Source organism: Bos mutus, chromosome 22 (genome assembly GCF_027580195.1).
Source record: "Bos mutus isolate GX-2022 chromosome 22, NWIPB_WYAK_1.1, whole genome shotgun sequence".
In the NCBI taxonomy this organism is placed as follows: domain Eukaryota; kingdom Metazoa; phylum Chordata; class Mammalia; order Artiodactyla; family Bovidae; genus Bos; species Bos mutus.
The window spans coordinates 14,428,568-14,448,739 of record NC_091638.1 but is presented as its reverse complement, the minus strand read 5'-3'; the positions used below and the strand labels follow the sequence as shown (position 1 = coordinate 14,448,739).

General features: G+C 41.8%; 1 protein-coding gene across 3 annotated transcripts in view; it reads left to right on the top strand.

The window, feature by feature from the left end:
* The window catches only part of ULK4 (unc-51 like kinase 4), a 502,164-nt gene that overhangs the window by 123,740 nt on the left and 358,252 nt on the right, over positions 1 to 20,172 (top strand). For all 3 annotated transcript variants that reach the window (XR_011461930.1, XR_011461929.1, XM_070359559.1), the window contains exon 22: positions 1,824 to 1,951. Coding sequence is in view for 1 of the 3 variants with exons in the window: in XM_070359559.1 (XP_070215660.1) it covers positions 1,824 to 1,951 (128 nt within the window). In the remaining 2 variants the exon portion in view is untranslated. The remainder of the gene's footprint in view (positions 1 to 1,823; positions 1,952 to 20,172) is intronic.

Here is a 20,172-nt window from a genome sequence, read left to right as displayed (position 1 = left end):
ATTACTCAAGGCCACCTTGGTGTTGATTCTGTTTTTCACGACCCAGTTGATGAATTAGTTTGATTATTCAGTTCAGGATCTAGGTGAGACTGGTGGATTTGTTCAGTCGCTTAGTTGCGTCTGACTATTTGCAGCCCCATGGCAGCATACCAGGTTTCCCTGTTCTTCACCATCTTGAGTTTGAGCAAGCTCAAACTCGTGTCTGTTGTCAGTGATGCCATCCAGTCATCTCACCCTCTGTCACCCCCTTTTCCTCCTGCCTTCAATCTTTCCCAGAATGGGGGTCTTTTCCAATGAGTCAGCTCTTTGTGTCAGGTGGCCAAAGTATTGGAGCATCAGCATCAGTCCTCCTAATGAGTATTCAGGGTTGATTTCCTTTAGGATTGACTGGTGTGATCTCCTTGCTGTTCAAGGGACCGCCATGCCCTGTAGGCATGCCATGTAGGGCCACGCAAGATGGATGGGTCTTGGTGGAGAGTTCTGACAAAATGTGGTCCACTGGAGAAGGGGATGGCAAACTGCTTCAGCATTCTTGCCTTCAGAACCCCATGAACAGTATGAAAAGGCAAAAAGACTGATGCATAGATATAGATATATCTCCACTTTAAAATAGAAGCCTGTACATGGCTGTGTAAGCGCTTCCTGCCCTCCAGTATAGCACCCAATGTAAAAGCACTTTGGCAAAAAAAATAATAATAATAAAAAAATTTGAACTGCTTACATCTCCTTGGACACACAATGTCATTCCTAGGTGCTTGCCTCTGCCAAGGACTCTCAGGAACTTAAAGTCCTGCCCTCTGTAATCATCTTTATAACAATCCCATTTCATATTTCTGCCTACTTATATCTGTTAACCCTGTGTGTATGTGTATTCCATTTTTTGCATATCCATAGGCTCCTGGAATGATGCAGTCTTTTTGTTACAAGAGAACATGACACTAACATTTGTCAACACTTATTCCTCTATGTCGTGTTAAACCTTTAAGTAAAGAATGTTATAGAAATAGTAGAGTAGGAAATGGCAACCCACTCCAGTATTCTTGCCTGGGAAATCCCATGGACAGAAGAGCCTGATGAACTACAGTCCATGGGGTTGCAGAGTCAGACGTGACTGAGCATGCGTACATCAGATCAGATGAGTCGTTCAGTCGTGTCTGACTCTTTGCGACCCCATGAATAGCAGCACACCAGGCCTCCCTGTCCATCACCAACTCCCGGAGTTCACTGAGACTCACGTCCATCGAGTCAGTGATGCCATCCAGCCATCTCATCCTCTGTCATCCCCTTCTCCTCCTGCCCCCAATCCCTCCCAGCATAGAAATTGAGGTTTTTTCCCGTGTCCCGTATTGGCTGTTGTTTTTACTTTATGTCTCTAGGACTTTAGTTGTATGGACTAGAGGTGTGATCTTTGTGTGTGAAGGTTTGCTCAAAAGTTCATGCAGACATGCAGTCGTGACTTTGAGTTCTGGTTATTGCCACACTTCCAGTCGTGTGATGGGTGGTTAAGAACCAGGCTTTATTGTCTGTCTGACCTGGATTTGAATCCAGTTTTGTGATTTGGGGCAAAGTGCTTAACTTTTCGAGATTTCCTTTTTTAAAACAGAGATAATATTGTTACCTTTTCCAGCTACTTTTCAGGTTTAAATGAGATCATACATTTTAATAACTTGGTATAGAGTATAGCACTAAAAAAGAGTTTCAAAACTGACAGGTGATGTTATTTTATTTTCTATTTGGTTATTATAATCTATTGACCTTCAGAGTTGACTCTTCTATTTATTTGTTTCATGCTTTCTCAAAAAATATTCTCATGTCTCCCACAGGACTTTGTATCTACAATTATCCGTTTACTGGACAGCCCTTCCACTTCCATTAGAGCCAAAGCCTTTCTGGTTCTTTTATATATTTTGATTCATAACCACGAGATGCTGCTGCTCAGCTGCCAAGCAAGGTAAGATTTTCTCTGATTTTGCCAATGACTTCAGTTTGGTGCCTGTTTCATTAGTAGTGTTTCTTGGCCCCTATGTACCTGGTTATTGAAAATTATTTTCCTAGATTTTTCCAAGGGTTTAATTTTTCACTTATGACCTCTGCTTGGAAACACTGATGTCGGCTGGTGGTTAAGTATTAGGAATTTCCTAGGTCTGAGTACAGTGTGTTAAAGGTGTTAAAGGTGGTTCTGGTTTGCATCTTTGTAAGGCATTATTGACGGGTGGTTTGGTCATAGTTCTCATTAGTATGAGGTTCTGGACCGAGTGGCTGAAAGCCCAGGGGAACCAGTGTACTGCAGCAGAGGAGGAGGCAGGATGGGGATCTGGTGTATGTGGACTGGTCCTCGACTGGGCAGATCTCTCATGGTTACTGAGTCTCGCCTCTTCTTTCCAAAAAGAGAAGCGTCTGATGTACCTCAGGTTCCCTCCAGCCTCTGATGCTTCTCAGTTAATGTCTTTGAAACTGTCTGGCCAGTGGTTACATCCCAGAGGAACCTTGAGCACAGGGTTTACTGTCTATTTCTTGACCTGGTTTTTTACTTAAAGTAGAATACTGGGAAGATTCTAGAATTGCTGAGATGGATCTTGATTAGGGATTGGAAAATTTTATCCTGCAAACAGAGAGTACATGTTTTAGGATTTACAAATCAAGAAGCAAAATTGTGAATGTTATGTATGTACTTCTATTACAAGAGAGAAGACAAATTTTCACAAATTTTTTGTTGACGTAATTAAAAGTACATTACTCGCAATCTATCCCTGGGATGGATTGGCAGATGCAAACTATGATATATAGAATGGATAAACAAGGTCCTACTCTATAGCACAGAGAGCTATATTCAGTAACCTGTGATAAATTGCAATGGAAAGAATATGAAAAATAATGTATGAATCACTTTGCTGTACAGCACAAATTAACACAATATTGTAAATCAACTACTTCACTCAAGTTAAAGAAAAAATATATACTGCTAATAATTGAGTATATCCTTTTTGTAACATAGGTCTAATAATGGGAAAGATAGAATTCTTTTGGGGAGAAGAGTTAACATTTTGCTTAATTAGGGGTCAAAGTGAGAGTCCTTATTATCAGATCTGATTGCAAATGTTCCTATTGGTGTTGACCCCTAATGCAGTTTTATGTTTCTTATCTTTGAAAATGTCTTTTCACACAGATGGGTTCTACCACATGTCAATATCAGTTCATGGGCACATGACTTTCATTGAGCATGTTCATCACTTCGAAGGTATTTGTAGTTTTCTGTTTGATTCTTCCTTATATCTGTCTTTAGCCTGTCATCACATCGCAGGTGAACCACTTCTTGGTGTGGGTCATGTGCAGGATCCTAAGAAATTTCCATTGATTCTCATCTCTCAGGGATCAACCCTTTGTTGTCTTATGTCCAGTTGAGAACTGATATCTCATATGTTTTGTCTATTTGTTAGTGGTTATAGATGAGAGGGTGTGCCCTGATCCTGTGAGCCCATCATGGCTGGAAGCAGTAGTTGCTCTTACCTATCAGTAAAGACCTCATCACTGTCTTTGCTGCCTCTCATCTCTCCTTGTATCTACCATCATTTTCCTCCAGAACAAGTAATATAGTTTCTCAACAGGTGTTCTTCCATCATTTCTTAGACTCATAGTCTGGTCTGTGTAGCAGCAAGAGTGTCTCTTACACAGTGTGAATCAGCTTTTGTTTCTTGCCTGTTCGCATTCTCCTCATAGCATCCTGTTGGGCTGAAATAATACCCCCCACTCTGACTGTGGGCTGACTTCATCTCATGCCTGCCCGCCTCTCAGCCCTTGTGTTCCGCAGCTCCTCCTGCGCCCCCTCCAGCCAGCCAGCTGCACAGTTCTTGCTGCTTCCTGCGCATGCTTGCTCATTACACCCCCCTCCGGTGTTCCCTGTGCCCACCATGCTCTCCCCGCAGCCGCGTGCTTGGCTGATTTCCTCAGCTCATTCAGCTTTCTGGTCAGTCTAGTGGTTACTGCTTCTGAGAGCCACTCTAATCATCCTATCTCAAATTCCGCTCCTCACCCCAACTCAGAGACTCTCTAACAGGAAAGAACTGTGAGAGCCTGAGTGGGACAGGCTTGGTCCTCCTAGGAAGTGACTGTGATTTCTGTGTCCCTGAGTGAATATTTAGAAACTTTGGCCATGGTGGACAGATGGTGGCCTGAATGCACACCCTAACCCTGACCCCTACTCTGTCCTCTCTGGAGGGTGAGGCTTAGCCTTGTGGGAGAGGTAAGCGTGAGCCCCATTCTTCCTGTGCTGTGGGTAGAGATGTGAACACTCTGTGCTCTAAGCCTGGGGGAATAGCAGACCTCAGGTCTTCTGTTGGGTGCAGAATGCAGGTGCTTTTGGTGTGGTTTTTGGGCCAGTAGTCCTGTCCCCAGGGGATCCACAGTGGAGCTGCCTTGGGGGCCAGTCTGCCCCTGACTGAGGCTGCAGGGGGGTGATCTCATTTTCCAGCACTTGGAGAGAACACGTCCCCTCCCCACCTGTATCTTTGCCACAACGTGGTCTGATCAGGTGCCGAGCTGGGGGAGGAAGTCTTGAGCAAGCAGAGCTTGGTCACAGTCCACTGACAGAGATGCTGGAAGTAATTGAAGGAGGACGAACAAGGGCAGGCAGCCCTCACGGAGGCAGAACTAATGGAATAGACAGAATGTTAACAAACAAGGAATGAAAACTCCATGGAGAAGCAGTTTTCTGAAATTCAGCGGAAGAACCAAAAGCAAATGGCCTCTGCTGGGGACGGCATTAGTGCTTTGAAAGGACACATTGACCCACGCAGAGCCAATGACAAAGACGTGGAGATTCATGTGGAGACAGTAGGAAAGTCGGAGTGTTGGTCCAGGAGACCTCACATGCAGAGCATGGGGAATGCCAGGAAGAGGAAAGGAACAGATGGAGGAGGGTTTCTAATGGAAGCAATCTCGTAGTCATCTTCTGCTCAAACATGCTCTCTCCTGGTGCCGTATTAAACTGAGGGTAAAGGAATCAAAAAGTCACAAAACCGCAAAGGGAAAGGTGACTGAGGCAGAGGAATGCTGTCACCTGTCCTGGTGTTTTGGAAGCTGGAAGGGTGAGAGATGAATGTTCACTGAGGTCCATTAATGTCTGCAGAGGGAGAAGCTGGGAGGAGACCTGGTCACCTCCTGGCAGAACTCAGGACAGGTTGAGAAAGGCAGGTGTAAAGGTACCTTTGAAGTCAGTGGTGAGAGGGAGGTGAGACTCAACATAGGAAGACTGATGGCAATTTGCATGCGGACTTGATTGCCAGGCCTGAGCATCCGGGATGCTCTGCCTCTTCTGCTGCACCGGGAGACTTGAGGTATATTCTGGATGGTTTGAACCGGTGAGGCTTCAGATGTGGGCTTTGAGACGTATCAGAGGGAGATGAGGTGCTTTGTGAGACCCTATAATGAGGATCGTAGAACAGCTGCTTAGTCTCGAGGGTGAGGACATCTGCCTTCTACCCCTCCTTGACTTGCAGTCTGTTGGCAGCCTGATTTCCATGCTCTTGACCAGAGTTTGGAGGTTAACCTCAGGGAAGCTGATCCCGTCTCCACAGGGGCTGGCCATTTGCCTGTCCCTCTACTGTAGCTCAAGAAACCTTGCCCCATGTTCCTGTATTGGAGCCCATCCATCATGAGCCCCACTCCTGCATGCAGACCTTCCAACAACGCTTCAGTGCATCCTCTTAAAATATAAATGGACAACCAAGAATCACCAGATACGTAAGGAAACATGGAACTCAGATGTCAAGACTCGCCAAGAGATGCTCAGCAGAAACAGACTTAATTAGAAACAGTTCATGGAAAAAAGAGTGAGGATGACTCCTCAACCTGTGAGTAAATGCTGAATCTTCCTTATTATTAGAGGAGAGCACCTCATACTCTTCGTTACAAGAGAAACTACACTGAGTGTTCTTTCTCACTCAGCACACTGATAGCGTCTGAAACATGTTCTGTGGGTGAGGCTGTGGGGCAGCTGGCACTGTCCTCTGCTGCTGGTGGGAATGGCAGAATACTGTGACTACTGTGAAGAAGAATTTGTCTGTATCTAGAGAAATTCCATGTTTTTACCCTTTGTCCCAGCCATCTCACTTCTCGGATACACTGTCCAAGGATCTGTTATTGGCAAGGACGTGAGATGACACATGCGTGAGGCATCATTTGTTAACGGTAAACTATATACAGCAGACTAGCTGGAGAATTGTGGTCACCCTTGTGTTAGTTTCTTCTTCCTGCCATCACGTTACAGAAAACTCAGTGGTTTAGGACAGCATGTATTCATCTAACAGTTCATGTGGGTCGGGAGGTCAGGCTCTTTGTAGCTGGACCCCTTGCTCATGTCTCACAGGGTCGAAGTACAGTTATTGGCTGGTGCTGCAGTCCTTGTCTGAGGCTGAGGTCTTCTCCAAGAGCACTGATTGTTGGTAGAGTTCATTTCCTTGCAGCTGTAAGACCAAGGTCCCCACTTTGTTGCTGGTTTATGGCTGGGGCTTGCTTTTGGCTTCTAGGGGCCGTCCTTCCTCTCCATTGGCATTTCACAGCAGAGCCATTTGCTTTTTTCCTGGACGCAGGTAGTTGCCCTTTTTATACCTTGAATCCCCTCCACCGACTCAAATGTCTTTCCTCACTCTTCTGCCACCAGGAGTAGAAAGCCCCATTTTTAAAGGTTTCAGCTGATTGGGTTGGGCTCATGCAGATAACCTACGTAATTTGAGGATAATCAAATTGGGACTTTATTTTTAAAAATTTTTTATTGAAGTATAGTTGCTTTACAATCATTGTGTTAGTTTCTGCTGTACAGCAAAATGAATCAGCCATACGTATACATATATGCCCTCCTTTTTGGATTTCCTTCCCATTTAGATCACCTTAGAGCACTGAGTAGAGTTCCCTATGCTATACAGTAGGTTCTCATTAGTTACCTGTTTTACTCGTAGCGGCGGATATGTGTCAACCCCAGTCTCCCAATTTGTTCCCACTCCTTTCCCCCCTTAGTGTTTATATGTTTGTTCTCTACATCTGTGTCTCTTTCTGCTTTGCAAATAGGTTCACCTCTATTATCTTTCTAGATTTCACATATGCATGCTAATATATGATCCTTGTTTTTCTCTTTCTGACTTGCTTCATTCTGTCTTGCAGTCTCTAAGCTCATCCATGTCTCTGCAAATGAAATAATTTTGTTCCTTTTTATCTTTAAAGTTCCTTCACTGTTGTACTCAGATTAGTGTTTTGAATAGTCAAGGGGTAGGAATCGTGGGAGAGACGTTTTTAGAATTCTTGTAGCCACAGTACCCATGATGGAGGACTCTACAGCTGTGAGAATGGACAAGTAGGATCTCTGTACACAGCCATGGACTGATCACCAGGACATATTATCCTGCTAGAAGCAAGGTGCAGAAGGGTACTTATTACATACTAACTTCTGTGTAAGAACGAGGGAGAAAACAGGAAAGACATATGCACTTATTAGTATTTCAAAAAGAACAGAAGGATAAATTAAGAATGAACAAAGTGGCATTTTATATGGAGTGAAAGACAGCCGGGGACAGGGGTAGGGGTGGCAGCTCTGCTTTGCATATAGCTGCTTTATGACTTGGATTTAAGTGTCAGGTGAATGTTTAATGAAAAATAAAATTAAATACAGCAGTCTCTAAAACTTGAAAAATAATTTGGTAGTGTGTGATGTAACTCCAAAGAAGAGATATTGAGGTGTATAAAGAACACTAATCGTTTGGCAGCGCAGTTGATTCTTAAAGAACACGGGATCGACCTTTGCAGGTTTACGTTCACGCAGGTATTTTCCCAATAAATCTAGACGGAACTACAGTCTGTGGTCGGTTGAGTCCTCAGATGTGAAACTGTGCGAACATTGAGAGCAGACTCGAGCGTCCACGGATTTTGGCATCAGCAGTGGGTCCTGGAACCAAACTGGTAGCTGCATACGAGACATCTTTCATTTCAGTTGCTGTTCCTCCAGTAGCCATGGATCATTTTTCTCTGCTGTCTTAAAGGCATTTTTCTTTGTCTTTAGGATTTAAAAAAGTTTAATTGTTATATATCTTTAGTGTGAGTTTCTTTGGGTTTCTCCTGTTTTGAGTTTGTTCCTTTAAGTCTTCTGCTAAATTTGGGTATTTTTCAGGCATTATTTCTTCAGATACTTTTTCAGTCCCATTGTTTCTCTCCTCCCTTTCTGGATCCTGATGATACAAATAGAAGGCATTTTGTTATTGTCTGGTAGGTCCCTGAGACGCTTTCTTTAATAAGCCTCTTTGTATCTGCTTTTCAGATATTGTAAATTCAGCTAATCTGTCCTTAAGTTTACTGATCATGTTTTCTTTTTTTTTTTCCTAATTTTATTTTATTTTTAAACTTTACATAATTGTATTAGTTTTGCCAAATATCAAAATGAATCTGCCACAGGTATACATGTGATCATGTTTTCTATTACCTGTGCTCTATTTCTTGAGCCGGTCCATTGACTTTTCAGTTTTGGTTAATGTAGTTTTCAAAAGTTCTGTAGCTTACATTGGTTATTTTAAAAACTTTTTTCTCCTGAAATTTTCAGTTTTCATTGGTCTTTCAGATCATTTGAAACATTTTTATGACGCCTGCTTAGAAATTGTTATTAGATCCTTCTAGCACCTGGTTCATATTGGTGTTAGCATCTGTTGATTGTGTTTTTTGATTCATGTTGTGATTTGCCTGGTTCTTGCTGTGGTTAGTGATTTTTAAGATTATATCCCTGACATTTTGCCTGTTACCTTGTGTAATAGGATGTGTCTTCATCTCGCTTGGTGTTAAGTCTTGTCACTGCTAGGGGAGGGATGAAGGTCCGGCTTGTCACTGGGCCCCATTGATAACTAACCTGCCGGGGAAATCAGATTGCTGTTTGCTTCTCCTTGGCCGTAGAACGGAAGATCAGCTTCTTGCTCAGACATGCTGTCACTGCCCCTGCAGGGAGACTGGAGAGTGGCTTGCTTGGCTGGGCAGGGAATGGAGGGCCCACTGCCTGCTGTCTGTTGGGTATTATGCCTGACAGGAGAATCAGGTCACTGTTGCCTGCTTCCACCAGGCAGAGGATGGAAGGTTAGCACCCTGTTTGGCCTTGCCCACACCTCCCAGCTGGGAGGTTGGTATGTGTTCCTTCTTGCTTTGATGCCCAGGTATTACACCAGTGTGCATATGAAATGCAACGTTGAATATAAATGTTTGCAAAAGGGAGGCAGGCTTCAGGTTAGAGAGATGTTAAAATTCTCTGTGATGAGTTCATAGAGAAAATTGTTCTCTCTTCCATACCTGTGCCTTGGAACTCTGTTAGCAGCTGGATGTTTGAGCTAACGGCAATGCTACCCGTCTGCCTGAGAACTGAAACTTCACATCAAGAGCCCACGATAACCTTTGCTATTTTATGTAGATATTTTTTCCTGCTTACCATCATCACCATCAGCCTTTTATGGATTAAATTTCAGTACATTTTCTATGATGTCAGCTCTCAAATCTATCTTGCATGACAGGCAGTGAAATTGAGCTGTCAGGATTAAATAAAAAGGATATGATAGCCCCCAAATGTCCACCTATTTCTCCAAATGGCTTCATACTCATATTGAAAATGACGGGAGATAAAATAGGGTCTTATGTTTCTCTAGAAATGATAACCCTTTTAGGGGATGAAGAGCCTTGTAAGTTCATTGTGTAGTTTGTTGTGAGCCTGAAATGTCAGTACCTCCTGATGGATCAGGTTCTTCTAGACTTTTTTTTCCCCTTCCCCATAGCATTGCTATTAATATGGAAATCAGCGGGGGGAAAAATCTGCTTTGATCTTAAAAGGAAGATTTAAAAAAATTTTACTCTGTATAATTGGTTAACTGTGTGGGAAAAATTATTTTCTCAGCTTACACCATACAAAAGTCAATTCCAGATGGATTAAAGAATTATATATGAGAAAGAAACTCTAAACAGTTGGAAGAAAATATGTTTAAATATGGGCAAGGAAAGCTTTTCTGAGCAGAAAAGCAATGAAATAAACCATAAAAGGAAATAATGATAGTTTGGCTATATATAGTTTAGAAACTTTTATATGCCCCACAAATCAGAAGTAAAATTTCATGCTAAGAAATTCTGTAAAGTTTTGCATTGTATGTAATAGAGTTAATCTATGTAAAGAGATTCATAAAGATAGTCAGTCTCAAGAGTAATCAGAGAAGTGCAAATTAAAATGATAATGTCAAATTAAGGAAAAAAACACCAACCACTATCTTATATCCTAAGTACAGTTAGAAGGGCAACATTTGACTAGTTGGTGAGATTACCTTTTGAGGGTATCTGAGCACGATGACAAATGTGTATCATGAATCCTGATGATTCAGAAGTTCCATCGTTATAAATAAACTTGAATCACAGAATTGTACTTTTGTCAAGTACTTGAAGGATATGACCCAGGTTTTTGTTGGTTGCTTAGTGTTTCCTTAACTTTAGCTATTAGATACAGAAGTATCTGTGCTTCCCAAGCAGTGCTAGTGGTAGACAATCTACCTGCCAATGCAGGAAGAGACAGAGATGTGAATTTGATCCTTGGGTTAGGAGGATCACCTGGAGAAGGAAATGGTGACCCACACCAGTATTCTTGCCTTGGGAAATCCCGTGGACAGAGGAGCTTGGGGGGCTATGGTCTGTGGAGGCTCAAAGAGTCGGACACGACTGAGCGACTGTGCATGTGGAAATCCTGCAGGCTCTTCAGAGACTCTCCAAGGTCCTTGTTGACCCTGTCCACACTGTTTGGCAGCAACGTAATATTTCTTTGGTGATTGTGATCACTCACTCTTCATCAGTAGAGTGATCCTCTCCATCCCCAGATGGAATTATTTTGTCCTCTGGTGGAAACCATTCTTGCTTGGAACCATTCCAGCAGAGCTCAGGGTCGTGGAAACTGTAGGTAAAAAAGCAGTGAGTGAGAGGTAGTCACTCCCACTTCTGCCTCTCAGTTACCACCAGACCTGTGTGTTTTGATGAATGGGAATGCTAAAGCCTATGTTTTGTTTGTTGATTCAAAACATTACACCTCATTGTTATAAGGCCCGGTGTTGTGTTGTTTCCCAGCTGGCAGCACCACTGAGCTTGCAGTTGGCCATTCTTCCTCTCAGTTACCCAGAAGTCTCTGGGTGATGGCTACTTGCTGAATAGTGAATTCAGTGGACCTGAGCATATTACCACACTTCTTTTGCTGTTAATAAGTTTCTTGATCAGATAGAGTGTTACTTTGATTATCATGGTGATAAAGAAGGTGTTTCTTTGTCTTTACTTAAAGGAGAGTTTACTGCCCCTTTCATGCACCAGTCTGTTGCTAGCTGACTGGCAGGTCTCCCCAGGTTATGGGCTAGACTGGGGGCACAGTGTTGGTTTCTCGTGTTGGCTGGATGGGCAGGATCTCGGTCATAATTGAAGAGGAGCATTCTTTTTGCTGAGCACATACATATCCTCTAATACTGCCACCAAGGCCCCTCTGGATGAGGGCCCATGAGCAAGCCCTGGGGTGACTGGAGAAATTGTGTTGACTGACATTTGCAGAAAGTGTCATCTTCTCTACCTGAGTGTAGAGAGGCTTCTGTAAAGTAGTTGTCCTTTAGTGGGCATCCACGTGGTACACAAATGTCATCATGCTTTGTACCCACTCTGAGATGTCCACTCACATAGACTTTTCCCAGAACCAGTTTTTAACTCTTTTTTTTTCATAGTCCCTGGCCATTAATAGAAGATTCAAGCTGATAGCCAGTGCCCACGAATCAGCAGGCATCAGTACCTTTAGCCATGTCTCAGTTTGAACATTAAGTAAAACAAAATGTGTTGGGTTTCCTTTTCAGGGACTCATTTGATTTCTTTTGTCATGCTGGCAGCAGTCTACTTTGATTTGCTGCCAGCGTATTGTAGTGAACCATTCACTAACCAGGCTCAGTGATTTTCTTGTTGGGTCAACTGCTTATAAATAATTCTTTATCAGGATCGAGAGAGGAGAGACAGTGGTAGAGGGACTGTGTCAAAGGACTCTGCACCACCTGCTCATTCAGCTTAGTAGTTCTTACTGGACCTGTTCAAGCTTCGCTCTTACAGTTACCAGTGCACTTGATGATGGGTTACTGCTGTGTGTGCCCAGCCTGGTGGCTTGGTGTGGCAGGTTAATGATACAGTTACTGATGGGTTACTCATATCATGTGATCATTTGATGTCACTCGTCACGTTCATCCTCTGTCAGGGGCTGTTTCTCAAAAGAACAGTGATCTGCAGAATATGACTTAACTCTAAAACTTGGCAGCTAAAACTGTTAGCTGCTCTAACAAAATATCAAAGATTGGTGGCTTATAAAGGGGCTTCCTTTGTGGCTCAGGTGGGTGGCTTATAAATGACATGTATATTTCTCATAGTTCTGGAGGCTGGAAGTCTGAGATCAGGATGCCGTTGTGGATTGGATGAAGGCCCTCCTCTAGGTTGCAGGTTTATCCTTGTGTCCACACATGGAGGAAGGGACTAGGGCCCTCTGAGGGCTCTCTTTTATGAAGGCAATGATTCCTTCATGAGCGCTCTACCCCCATGACCTAATCACCTCCTAACATCATAACACTGGGTGTTAGGATTCTAGTTAAATTTGGGGATGAACACAAACCTTCAGACGACAGCAACCCAAAGACCTGTGTTGTGATTCATTTATTGGTGTTTTCCTGGGGACCCATGTAAATATCACGTAAATATTCCCATAAGATAACCCACAAGATACTGAGAGTACCAGTAGATGTGCTGGGGTTATATGGCCCACGTGGAAGAACTGCTTACACTGCAGATGGGAATTACAACAGAGCCTTCGTTCATTCCAGCTCCATTAAAAACTAGTAGGTGCATGGGTCTCTCAGAAAATGAGTCAGAGGGACACAGTCTAATGTGGTATATATTGCCGCCTAGGTTCACAAAGCCCACCTTTTGGTCATAATCAGTAGAAGATGCGATAACTTGTCTTTGCTCTGGAGGGATAGCTCAACGTGTTCTAGATTGTTGAGCCCTAGAAACTTCACTGGGGCCTAGTGGACAATGGATTTTTATGGAGTTTATCTGTCTCTTAAATGTCTTACTAAGCCAACTGAAGCTCCTCAGGTCCAATAGCCTAATGTCTCACGTCATCAAAGTGCTAGTGTACAAGTACAAGTGTGATGCTGGTGGGACGTCAAGACAATGCAGATCTTTGCTGACTGATAACCAAGAGCAGGTTTGTTGGCAGAGCTCAAAGGCAAGGCCCTGAACATTTGCTGTTTGCCGTGATGAGTAAAAAGCAAACATGTGCTGATGGTTCTTCCATATTTACATGTAGAAAAAAGCCTTTGCCAGGTCAATAGCAACTATAAGATCCCGGGGCAGTGCTAATTTGCTGCAGTAGAGGTACCAAGCTGAAATCACAGCTGCAGTTGCAGTCACAACCTGTTTCTGTTTTGGGTAATCCACAAAGTCCATCACAGTCATTTTTCTGAAATTCTGCACAGACCAAATAGACAAATGGACATATAATAGATTTTTATCATCCCTATGCCTCTCTGTTTTTTTTTTTTCCGATGTTGCTATCAATTTCTGTGATTTGGTTTTCTATGGATATGAGTTAATATCTTTTTAGAGATGGGACATGTCAGGAACTGCTGTTTGTCCCTTTTTTTTCCAAATCATAATGACCCTTGCTGCAGAGATGATGTAGCCAGTGTGTGGATTCTGCTGATTACTAAGTATGTCTATTCCTAAATATCTATTACATTTTGAAACTGAAGAAATAAACCCAGAATAGATCTGTACGTGTGGTGTGTCCATGTAATTTAAATTCAGATCAAAACTATCACCTGAGCATCATAACCCAAGAGAGAACCGCTTCAATTACAAAGAAAAGTATTGGATGATGAGCTTGCTGAAGATCCTTTATTTTTTTTAATATATATATTTTATTGAAGTATGGCTGACTTATTATAGTTTTTCAGGTGTGCAGCAATGTGATTCAGTTCTACATATAAATGTATATTATTTTTGCAATTATTTTCCATTATAGGCTATTACAAGACGTTGACTGTAGTTCCCTGTGCTGTTCCTTTGTTGCTTACTGCATATCTTTTTTAATAATTAGAAATCTAGCATTTTATTCATACTAAGTCAAACAAGTGGAATCAAAACGTCATAAATTTTTTAATTAGGCAAAAATTCATAAGTTTTCTAAAAGGATCCCTTATTTATGTATTGAAGTATAGCTGATTTACAATGTTTCAGGTGTACAACAAGTAATTCAGGGATATATATATATATATATATATATCCCTGATTGGGGATTGGGGGCAGGAGGAGAAGGGGACGACAGAGGATGAGATGGCTGGATGGCATCACTGACTCGATGGACGTGAGTCTGAGTGAACTCCGGAGTTGGTGATGGACAGGGAGGCCTGGCGTGCTGCGATTCATGGGGTCGCAAAGAGTCAGACATGACTGAGCGACTGAACTGAACTGATATATACACACATACACATATATGTCTTTTTTTCAGACTCTTTTCCATTATAGGTTTTTATAAGATATTGAATATACTCATGTGCTATATAGTAGGTCCTTATTGTTTATTTTATACATAGTAATCTGTATCTATTAATTTTAAATTCCAAATTTTTCCTCCCCCCAAAATTCCATATTTAAAATACACATTTTCTCTGAAGGCAGAAAAGTTAGTTATAAAAAATGTACAGTAGATAGATACCAGTGGGTTTAGATTGAAGTGAAGCAAGGAAAAGTGTGGTGTTTTGATTTTCTGGAATAGTATATGGTCTCAACAAGGACCCATTTGTGAGGTGGTCCAAGGCGAATCCAAATGGGATGGATTAGTCACAGTTTGCATCGTATGCAGCATCCAACGACACGTGGTAAGGTCTGCAGCAGAAGTCGACAAGGGAGTGGTCCGTTGGTGGGCACAGTGAGTGCAGTAGGACCGGAACGGGAGGGAGGGGTTTCAGGGGGTAGGAATGGGGGTGGGGCAGGGGTGATGGCATCCTGGAGGATCCCGGACTAAGTTAAAGGAGCATGACTTCTCTGTTTAAAAAATCCGTATGATTGATTTCTCACAACGTGGATGTGCCCTTGTCTCTGAAAAAGACTACTTGGAGTCTTATCTCCTATTCACACCATTTCCAGGCAGTTTATTCTTGTCTCTCAAGTTCCTTTCTGTTTCTCCTCTTTACCTGCACACTCATAACTGCTAATGGCCTATCTGGCTTCCTTCCTCTCTCATCATTTGTCTGTGCCATACCAGATTCATGTTCTTCAAATGCTACTTTCATCAAGTCATTCCTTTGCTTTAAAAGTTTTCCTTCCTGCAGTCTTCCTGGGATCCCTCTCCTTGTAGTCACCATGGTCTTTGTGCCCGATTTGCTGGTCCTAGTTTCTTCAAAAACTGTCCTTAGGTGTGAGGAACTCGCCTCCTCTTATCAGTTCCAGTGCCTAAACATGTCTCCCTGCTGTTTGGAGCTGAGGGTGCTGCTGGGGTTCTCCTTGCTTCCCTGGCAGGTTTCTCCTTCATGGGCGCTTGCCTCTCTCCCCTTCCATCTGCACCGTCATCTTGACAAAATTCTTGGAAGGTTCTAGCTGTGAATGGTACAGCTTCCTCTTTTTAGGGATAATGTGGATTTCCTAAGGGGATGTGGAAAAGAGAGAAGTAAAATGCTTGGGTTCAGCTGGCCAACTTGAACCAGAATCTTCCTTTGTAGTGAAAGGGCTCATGGTAAGAGTTAACATGCATTCCTTGCTTTCTTCCCACCTTGGTCTCTTCTTCATTGGTTCTCCCTCTTCTGCATCTTCCTGGGCCCTCTTTGTTTCTCTTTCACCACTGTCCTAGGGTGATTTCATCCAATCCAGTGGCTTCAAATAGGTTGGTATGCATCTGTATGACCTCTCCAAACTCCAGGTTTGTATCATCTTTACATATTCAGTGGCATGCCCAAGAGGAATCTTCAAGTTGCCCCAAAGGAACCCAATCCACTCCCTATGTCTGTCTCAACTCCCAGGCTTCCCCATTTCAATAACACTTGGATTATTGTCAGCATGTTGATCTTTTCAGCTTGATACCCTTGTAGACCACTAAGAAATAACATTTGCAGTTTGGTTGTAGAAAAATTGTAAAGTGTTTATGGATACTGTACTCAAATGTCTCTACATTTTATTTCCTTCATAGAATGTGAGTTCTTTTAGTAGCTAATGTTCCCTTGTCCGTGAAGTCAATTTATTCTCTGATAGCCTGTGTAAACACATCCTGTAATGGGAAGGCATTGGAGAGGGCATGAAGAAATGGAGCATCATTCTAGAGTGAGTTTTATATTGTTATGGATCCCATCAGTCTTTTATTTCTCCAGTGGAGGTAATGGATATTTTCTTATGTTTTAACAGTCTGTGCTAGTGGCTGAAAGTGAGTAGTTTTTGCTTTAAAGAAATGGTATGTCATACTACATTAGTTAAGTAGCACAGTATTAAATTTTGTAATAGATAATTTAGATTTTAGAAAAAATTGACTCCTTAGACACAAGTATAAATTTACTTTTTCTTTTTTTAATATAAATTTATTTATTTTAATTGGAGGTTAATTACTTTAAAATATTGTTTTGGTTTTGCCATACATCAACATGAATCCACCACAGGTTTGATGGAAGTTCTTTTGCATTCTTCTATGTCCAAAAGATAAACATTTCCATTTTCCCTGCCCTCTGTTTCTGTTATTTATTTGGAGGATTTATTTATTTGGATCCCTGTTACTTATTTGGAGGATTTCCTGGAACAGGGAAAGAAGCCCACTTTTGAATCATCATCATCTCTGGTTGGATTAAGGTGATCCAGGGTTACATGTAAATCCAGTCTGGAGGAGTTTAACCCTCGGTCTCAAAGTAATCCTTCCACTTCTCACAGACTGTATATATACAGAAAGCAATTGAGCCTGCAAGAGGATAAGATGATATGATAAAAAAAACAAGTGAGATAAATTACAATATCCACAGAGGTTACAGAGAATGGAATTAATCACAAAGCTAACTTAAAATAACTATGATCAGTGTATTCAGGAATTTGGAAAATGGAGAATTTCAGTAGAGAACTAGAACTACAAGAACAGAGTGGGTATTCTATAACTGAAATGCAGAACTCGTGGGATTGGGTTAACTGCATATTAGAGCTGAATAATTAATATACTGTTATATTAATACCAGTATTAATAATAATATTAATAACAGTATTAATAACAGAGAATTAATATACGGTTCTGAATTCATCTGGGACCATTGAGGAGAGACAGAAGGATGGAAAATATGGAGAAGAGCAGAAGAGACATAGGATAAAACAGTGAGGAAGTGATGGTTTTTACAGCAAGTGGAAAATGGGTCATTTTGATATCAGTACAAGGAAAAAAAGCTCTAAATTACTCTGTGCATAGAAGTTAATTCATGTCGATTTAATTCATGTAAAAAGAGAAAACAAGTTTGCAGTAGCTAACACCTGAAAATTTCTTTATTACCTTGGAATAGACCAGGATTTTTTTTTTTTTAAGCAGGATACAAGAGCACTGTCATAAAATATTGATAAATTGGGTTACCTTAAAACTAAGATCTTCGATTCACCACAAGGGATCACTGAGAAAGTAACAAGTCCATAGCGTAGTGGAAAGTATTTGCTACACATATAATTGATGTGGGCCCTTAGCTAAAATGTATAAAGCACTGAAGAGCCCATAATACAAGAGAAAAATGAGCATAGACTTGAACAGGAACTTTATAAAACTGGTTATCTTCAAATGGCCAATTAACACATGAAAAAATTGTGGCAAGAATATAGAGCAAATGGAATTCTTACACCTACCTGTTGCAATGTAAATTGACTTCATCACTTTGGAAAACTGAATATCAGCAGTGCCTATTAATCTGAAGCCAGGCATACCTTATGATCCAGTGGTCTCACTTCCAAGTATATATCCAGCAGAAATGTTTCCATGGATCCAGCCTAAGTTATGCTTGGTAGTGTGCATGAGTTGAAACAGCCTCAATGTCCATCAACACTGAAATAAATTGTGGTATATTTACACCCTCAAATACTACTCAACATTGGGCATTTTTGACATGAACTTTAGCATCAGTATCTCTAGGATGTTTCTCTTGAGCCAGTTAGTTTCACCAAAGAGCATTTTTGCTGTCAGCCTGGGACGCAGGGACCTGGCTGCCTGGGTGTGGGGAGCCCCCTGGGAAGGGGGCTAGAAGTCCTGGTATTCGTTCAGAAATTCACCGAGACTCCCAGTTTTGTTTGTTGGCCCCTTCTTTGACTTGGTTTGCTTTCTCTTAGTCTACAACCTTTCTGCTTTACTTTCTATAGAGAATAAATCTTCAAACTTCTGCCTATGTACAACTCTGATAGCCATCACTTAGATTCATTGGGTAGAAAAGCTAATTTACAAATGAAACTGCTTTTTAGTCAGACTTTGCCAAAAATTTGTGCTTTTGCTCCTTTTCTTCCACCCTTAGTTTTAGAAGTACCTTTTTAATGCATAGTACCAGGGTAAGTGTGTCTGCCTGGAAAAGCAATGGGATTAGATTCCTTTTAAAATCCTTATGATAAAGCAGTTTCCAGTGGATTGAAGACTTCATTGTGAAAGACAAAAGGAGAAGACAGAAGAAGAGGGACAGTTCTAGACCATATAAATAATGCCTTCAAATCAATAACAAAAGACTAGTAACCCATGGGTGAATCAGCAGAAGATCTGAACAGGTATTGCACAAATGAGAAAATACGAACAACAGAGAAATATCAGAATATGCCTACCATAATAATTACTAAAGTTTGCATTAACACCACAAGATCACTTCAGTTCAGTCATTCATGTCTGACTCTTTGTGACCCCATGAACCGCAGCTTTCCAGGCCTCCCTGTGCATCACCAACTCCTGGAGTTTACCCAAACTCATGTCCATTGAGTCGGTGATGCCATCCAACCATCTCATCCTCTGTCGTCCCCTTCTCCTCCTGCCTTCAATCTCTCCCAACATCAGGGTCTTTTCAAATGAGTCAGCTCTTTGCATCAGGTGGCCAAAATATTGGAGTTTCAGTTTCAGCTTCAGTCCTTCCAATGAACACCCAGGACTGATTTCCTTTAGGATGGACTGGTTGGATCTCCTTGCAGTCCAAGGGACTCTCAAGAGTCTTCTCCAGCACCACAAGTCAAAGGCATCAGTTCTTCTGTGCTCAGCTTTCTTTATAGTCCAACTCTCAGGTCCATACATGACTACTAGAAAAACCACGGCCTTGATTAGGTGGATCTTTGTTGGTAAAGTAATGTCTCTGCTTTTGAATATGCTGTCTAGGTTGGTCAGAACTTGCCTTCCAAGGAGTAAGCGTCTTTTAATTTCATGGCTGCCATCACCATCTGCAGTGATTTTGGAGCCCAGAAAAATAAAGTCTGACACTGTTTCCACTGTTTCCCCATCTATTTGCCATGAAGTGATGGGACTGGATGCCATGATCTTAGTTTTATGAATGTTGAGTTTTAAGCCAGCTTTTTTACTGTCCTCTTTCACTTTCATCAAGAGGCTCTTTAGTTCCTCTTCACTTTCTGCAAGGGTGGTGTCATCTGCATATCTGAGGTTATTGATATTTCTCCCGGCAATCTTGATTCCAGCTTGTGCTTCCTCCAGCCCAGCATTTCTCATGATGTGCTTTGCATATAAGTTAAATAAGCAGGGTGACAATATATAGCCTTGACATACTCCTTTTCCTATTTGGAACCAGTCTGTTGTTCCATGTCCAGCTCTAACTATTGCTTCCTGACCTGCATACAGGTTTCTCAAGAGGCAGGTCAGGTGGTCTGGTATTCCCATCTCTTTCAGAATTTTCCACAGTTTAGTGTGATCCACACAGTCAAGGCTTTGGCATAGTCAATAAAGCAGAAATAGATGTTTTTCTGGAAGTCTCTCGCTTTTTTGATGATCCAGTGAATGTGGCAATTTGATCTCTGGTTCCTCTGCCTTTTCTAAAACCAGCTTGAACATCTGGAAGTTCACAGTTCACGTGTTGCTGAAGCCTGGCTTGGAGAATTTTGAGCATTACTTTACTAGCATGTGAGATAAGTGCAATT